Consider the following 6,726-nt stretch of genomic DNA (forward strand, 5'->3'; position numbering starts at 1 on the left):
ACCTCCCCTGGAACAGGTTCTCCCAGCCCTGGGTCAGAGGGGCTCTGCTTTATCGCTGTCACCACAGTCTGTTGCCAGCCTAAGTGGCCACCTTCCTCTGTTCTCTGAAGGACAGGATTCAGTGCTGGCTGCTCTCCCCGAGCAGGGGAGGGACTCAGTGTGTGCCTGGTGGGAAGAAGACAGGAACACGGGTGTTTGGGCATTGACCCAGCAAGATACTAGAGGCACAGAGCATCTCTGGATGTCTCCCACTTCTGTGTTTCCCCATATGGCTGTTCCTTTACAGGTGCCCCGCCCCCTGCCCATTCCCGTTGGCACCAGAATCTTGCTCAGTAGAGAATGCACCTAACCTGCTCAGGGGCCCCACAGGGGTTGAAATAACAGCAGGTGGGCAGGGGGTGGATTAGCCAAGGCAGCTTGGTTGCAAATAACAAATGCCAACTCCAGCTTGCCTAGGCAGAGAGGAAAGTTTGTCATGAGAAGTCAGGGCTACCTACAACCCTGGGGTATGCGGGGCCTGGGGAATGGACAGAAGGGATCAGCAAAACCCTCCAAATCTCCTGTGTGTCTCACTAGGCACACCTGCTGCACATTCTCCCATTCACAGGTTGGGGCTGGCACAGGACTGACTCCCAGGGCCACATCCACGGACAATCTCACCCGCAGGCTCCAGGCCCAGGCCAGGCTCTTGGGAGGGGGAGAAGCTGCTGGGCCAACATGGGTGTGTATTTCCCCTCCCTGCCTGGGGCCATGGAACGGGGTCTATTGACACGCTGTTTGGGCAGGTGCCCCAAGAGTTCTTTACTGACTGGAGAGAAGAGTGATGGTTTTTTCATCTTCATTCTTCTCGTCTCATAGTCAGCTGGATGGAGAGCGACACGAATGAAAAGGGTCTCCCTGAGCTGTTGGCCCTCTCATAGAAACAGGCCTCCAGCAGCCCCAGGAAGAGCTGCCATGCTGCTTCTCCCACTCCCACAGCAGCGTGGGTGCTGGCGGTTAGGCCCAAACTCAAGTGCTAGTGCATGGGAAGCTAGGTCACGGGCCTCAGCTGGCGTGTGAATCAGGTGGCTGAGGCCAAAGCAGCTGGTGGAAGATGGGGCTCGGGGTCACTTCCCAGGGGGCAGCTCTTGTGACTGCTCCCCAGCTGGGATTCCAGGGAGGCCTCAGCAGGCACCTCTGCCCAACTCAGGATCCTGAGGAAAGTGTCAGCCAACCCGACAGGGGCTGTCCTGATGCAGGGTTACACCCCTGAGTGTGCAGATTAAATCAGCGGATCAAGGGAGCCAGACTGACAGTATGTTTCTATTAAGTGAGATGCATCACTTGTAATTAACAAGGCATTTTGGAAGCTGGCGTTTTCACTTCAAGTGGGTCTGCAGGTAAGCGATAGCGTTGCTCTGGCTGCCTCGGGATTGGTTGGAGCATTGCTGGAGCGTGGAGGCAGTTAAATGCTGGAGACAGCAACAGAATTAGCACAGGACCCTGGTCCCCAAGGCTCCGCCTTCCCCTGGAAGTTTGTAAGGTGATGGGTGACTCTGAAGAGCTGGGCCCAATTTTGGGGGAGCTGTTTGGCTATACTTTTAAAAAATGTATTCTGGCCCTAGCTGGTTTGGCTCAGTGGATAGAGCGTCAGCCTGCAGACTGAAGGGTCCCATGTTCGATTCCAGTCAAGGGCACATGCCCGGGTTGCAGGCTCCACCCCCAGTAGGAGGCAGCTGATCAGTGATTCTCTCTCATCATTAATGTTTCTCTCTCTCTCTCCCTCTCCCTTCCACTCTGAGATCAATAAAAATATATTTTAAAAAATAAAATGTATTCTGTAACTTCCAAAGAACAGATTTTTTTTAATTTTTAAAGAGTTTCATGAATCAGTGGTAAGTGGCAATCCGTTTCCATCTGTGTTCTTTCCTCGCTGTGCTGTTTTCATGTAAAGGAAACTAGTGCTCACGCTTTCCTATGGGTTTCCATGCGGGCACGTGTGCGTTGACATTGCGGGCAGCACGGGCTCCCCTCCCTGCTCAGCCCCAGACACCTCACCCGGGCGAGGCCGGCTCAGCTGTAGGGTCCTCGCATCGGCGGAGGAGACCTAGAGGGGCCTTTCCCAGCCACACGCCGCTGTCTCCTTCCTGTCAATTTGCCTGTGGTTCCTGCCTCCACTGACGAGAACCCCACACAGCAGTGTAGGAAACGGTGAGCGAGCTTGCAGACCCACAGCGCCCCTGGCCCCATGGCAGCCTGGCGGCGCCCTCTGCTCACCCTTCAACTAAACTCACCAGAAATCGATTTCCTTGCAATTAGGGAAATGCCTGCATGTTAGGATGTACTGCAAAGCTTGGGTGTTATTTCTCTGTCTCTTCTCCAAGGAAATACAGATGCTGAATTAAGTTTTACGTTTTTGTTCATGCTCAACAGCACCATTGAAAAACCAAGATTTTGCCACCCGCCTTGTGGTAGCGCTGGCAGGGGGAGAGGGACAGGATAGTTAGCCAGGGCAGTCCGCATTGGGGTCCAGGGGAGCACTGGCCTCTGAGAGAGCAGCTGGGTGCGGTGGGTGTTCGGGCGCTGTGACAGCCCTCGGGAGACACGCTTCCTAACAGGCCTCCTTTCTCCTTCCAGGCGTGGGCCGACGCCTTTCGAAGCAGTCCTGACCTCACGGGTGTTGTGCATATATATGAGGAGCTGAAGAGGAAAGGGGTCGAGTTTCCTAATGCAGATTTGGACGCTCTGTCTCCCATACACACACCGCAACGGGTAAGCTCCCAGCTGGCATGTTCTAGAAAGGCCTATTGCAGAATACGCAACCGCCCCTGTGCTGCTCCATTTGAATTATTCAGCTTGTCATCACACTGTCTTGAAGCTCGAGGGCATTTCTCTTTAATAACAAGGGGAGTGCAGGAGTGAGACAGCTGGCTGATAGTGATTAAGTGGCGGCAGTGTCTCCCCCAGTTTTCATCCTGCCTGTGGAAGAGCATAATAGAGGGATCATTTCAGACGTTCTCATGGAAATGGCTGCTGGGGGAAGCCATTCTCTGAGGGTCATTAGCACCTGCTCTTCAGAGGCCCCAGGAATGGGCGGGCGGCCTCCCCTGGAGAACAGGAGCACCTCGGTGTTGGCAGTGCGGAGATGAGTGTGCCGCTGCGCTGGGCAGGGAGCAGCTTGGGGTTTCCCAGCCGTACAAGCTAATCAGATGCTCTAAATGGACCCATTATCAATGGCTCTAAAATTTACGGAGAGCTGGGAGCGTTCGGCATCAGCCCAGACACCTTGGGATTCAAAGCCCATGGAAGGCCATGTAGAGGCCTGCTGCGGAATCCTTCAAGGCAGCCCTGTGCTGCAGAATTAAAAGCCTGCAGGAGAAGCTGGCCACCCTTCCCGGGAGCTAGTGTGCACCCTGTGGGCTGGGATCCAGGGGAGCCAGGGCTCAGGACACTGCCTTGCTGGCCCCTATCAGCCCATCTCTGAAATGGGGCGAAGAGGGCAGCAGCCTGTGCAGGTCTTGTCGTGTGAGCACCGTTCATGCTCAAGAGGTTATCAGAGATGCCCAAAGGGAAGCACAAGGAATTATATTTTCCAGAGCAGTGTTTTCAGAATGACCCTCCAGAACACTGTGACTTGTGGAATAAACATAACCTGTTTTATTCTTCTAATAACTAGTGGCCCGGTGCACAAATTCATGCACATTGAAAGGAAATTAATTAGAAGAAATATTTTAATATCGCTATTCGCTCTTTCTCTATAATAGAAGTGTCAACCAAATTCACGATCGACAATGACAGGTTGAAACACACATGTGCGATTGGCGTCAGCGAGAGCGTTATATGTATCGCGCATGTGTGAGTCAACTTAGCCTTTTATAGATATAGAACAAACTTGCTTAATTAGACCTGCTTTCTGATGTAGCTAAACTTTTTCCAGCCCAGTGAAGCACCCCAACTTCTCTTTCAGGTAATTGTCAGCAACACAGCAGTAAATATTAACACGAAGCAGATTATTATTGTAGATCACGCAGGGAGAACAAAGGGTAAAATATTTAGCTGCAGCAGTGTTTGACTATATTCTGTGCAGTGAGAAAACCTGAAGTCATTTTCAAGGCCCACCATTTCTTCTTTTCAGTCGGGTCAAGTTTCTGAGCTTTCTAAATCTCCATTTTCTGGCTCATGAAAAGAAAATAGGATTCCATCGAGTCTCCTATCTACCTACTCCAGGACTTCTGTGAAGATCAAATGAGATGAGGCACATGAAAACACTTCACAGACATATGGTTAAAGTGTAAAGTGTTTCCACCTGGCTAAAGTTTCCTGGGCTGAAGAAACTGCAAGGAGGCTAGTCGTTGCTAGGGAGAGGAAGCCGGGCTTTGCTATGTGACATCACTACCTGGACGGAGGGAAGGACACTTAGCTTATTAGCCTTTTATATAGATAGATGATACAGAACTATGTTGTTCCTGTAATTACAAAAAATGTTCAGTAAATTACATAATTACTATTTATATTAGTCTACTTGTAAAAGCCAAAACATAATCTTCTGGTACCAACTAAGGATCCCTAGGTGGCCCTAGTAATGGGGTACGGAGCGCTAGGGTTCTCCCTGCCGCCTTTTGAGGGGTCTGGGCTTGGCTGTGAGGGAAGCAGAGGGAGAGGCCATTGGGAGGGCGTAGAGGGAAAGACTGGGAGCAGAGGGCCCCTCTTCACAGGTGCTGCAGCTAGTGCTGCCCTGGGTGGGGCAGGCGCCAGGTCCTGCTGCGCAGGCAGTCGAGTGAGCAGAGGACTCTGTTGTTGCCATGGCAGAGTGTCCCTGAAGTGGATCCAGCCGCCACCGTGCCCAGGTCCCAGGCGCAGCAGAGGACAAGTGCCGGCTCCTTTTCCTCGCCTCCTCCTCCTCCCTTCTCCCGCGCCGCAGGCCCCGGCTCTGAGTGTGACCGGCCCCATCACAGCCAATGCAGAACAGGTACTTGCATACACTAGGCACAGGCAAGCCAGCTCTGCCCTCCTTTGCCCTCCCAGAGACACGGGCAGGTGTCAGTGACACACAGAGGAAAGGGCCAGCCCCTCTCCTGAGGACTCACAGTCCAGTGGGGAGACAGGTGCAAAGACAGTCAGGACTGTGGTCACGCTGAGGTGGGAGAGTGTCCAGGTGCTGAGCCCAGAGTTGAGCAGTGCCTGGAAGGCAGCCTGAGCTGCTGTGCGGAAGGTCTTGAAGCGGGAGAGGGGCCTTCCAGGCACCGTCCCGGGGCAGGGCTGGTGTGGGGCGGGGGGCAGAGGGGGTGGAGGGTGGGGGGCTCAGTGTGGGCCAGGGGCACTGTGTGGGGTGGGCAGGTGGGGGTGGTGCGGGCCAGAGGAAAGTGCACAGCAGGCGATGGTTGGAGGATGGGCTAGTGCAGGGTGGGAGTGGGGAAGAAGCCGGGGCAGAGGTGAGGCCAGAGCACAGGAATGGAGCGGAGCTGGGAACAGCCTATGTGTGTGCAGACAGGGTGGACTTACCTGTGAGGCCGAGGCCGGGCAGGGAGACCCTTTAGGAAGCCTCTTCCTGCTTCACCCCAAACACTGCCTGCCTCCCTGAGGGACCTCCTGGGAAGCAATGCCCTTTAACCCCAACCTGGGTTTTTCGGTGAGATGTGGAGACTGATCTTTAGGTGAATCTCTAGAATTTCCATTAGTTAAAATTTGAGAATCGGTCAGACTTGAAAAAAATCCATCCAATGTTTATATTTTTAAATCTTCACATAGTACCTGTGACAATGTCATCATTCTGGGGCCTCATTTAAACAGAGGGCAGATGATTCTGCCTGGTTCATGGCCCGAGGGCGTGCTGTGCCAGGGCCCCAGGAGGGATCAAGCGGGAGGAGGGGAGGCCAGCTAGCAGGCGCCGGCTTCCACCGTCCTTTAGCCCTCAGGGTGCCTCCTGTCCATACAGTGGGGCAGTAACCCTGCCCTCTTACCAGCGGGGCAGTCATGGGCCTGAGGGCAGTTGAAGGATATACGCACCCAAGTTCTGCGTGCTCTGCTGAGGACAGACTGTTGAAACCCACAGCTGAAACGCGTTTACCTTGACTGTGGGCCTCACTTCACTGAACTGTGCCCCTTTTCATCACCTACAATGACCAGGACCTGCCCCCCTGGGCAGAACTATGCCCCTTCTGCTCAGAGGGAAGGCAGCCATGTTTGAAGTTGGATGGCCCGAGGCCCTCCACTGTCTGTGTGTGGGAACGGGGTGAGGGGGAGCCCTCGCAGCCAGAACAGTGGAGAGAGGGTTTGGAACGCATGAGGGGCATGAGTATTGCCCCTGGGAATGAAAGCAGAGGCAGCAGGAGACCAGCCGGGCCTGGAGGACCCAGGGCTTCAGAGCCCACATGGCTTCTAACCGAGCAGTCCTGGGCCTCCTGGTCAGAAACCTCTTCTCAGCCACAGGGGCCGTCCACCCGTCAGGCAGAGCCCGAGGCAGAGAGAAGCCTGCCAGGACCTGGCCTGTCCCTAGTGGGCCATCCCTCCCATCTGTCCAGCCAGGAAACATGCATTGAGCCTCCTGTTCCTGTACCTGTGCGAGGGCACAGGCCTCAGGGGGCTGCAGGAAGAGGTGGGGAGGCCTCCGTGCACGGGGTCAAGTACAGGTCAGAGTGCCTGCGGTCCAGCTGTCTGCACATCCCAGCAGTGCTGGGTATGTGTGTGCCGACACGAGTGAGGGGGACATTTTCCACATCGGCTGCCCGCAGCAGCCCTGCACAGAGG

The 6,726-nt window shown here is 54.5% G+C and overlaps 1 protein-coding gene across 1 annotated transcript in view; it reads left to right on the forward strand.

Annotated features, from left to right (window-relative positions):
- Window positions 1–315: 315 nt before the first annotated feature.
- The window catches only part of LOC102422079 (TOM1-like protein 2), a gene marked incomplete at its 3' end in the record, with an annotated part of 16,921 nt that continues 10,510 nt past the window's right edge, over window positions 316–6,726 (forward strand). The window contains 4 exon segments of the mRNA XM_023749095.1: window positions 316–721; window positions 2,617–2,751; window positions 4,789–4,890; window positions 4,892–4,948. Coding sequence (XP_023604863.1) covers window positions 476–721; window positions 2,617–2,751; window positions 4,789–4,890; window positions 4,892–4,948 — 540 coding nt within the window.

The sequence above is a fragment of the Myotis lucifugus genome, unplaced genomic scaffold (assembly GCF_000147115.1).
Source record: "Myotis lucifugus unplaced genomic scaffold, Myoluc2.0 scaffold_2790, whole genome shotgun sequence".
In the NCBI taxonomy this organism is placed as follows: domain Eukaryota; kingdom Metazoa; phylum Chordata; class Mammalia; order Chiroptera; family Vespertilionidae; genus Myotis; species Myotis lucifugus.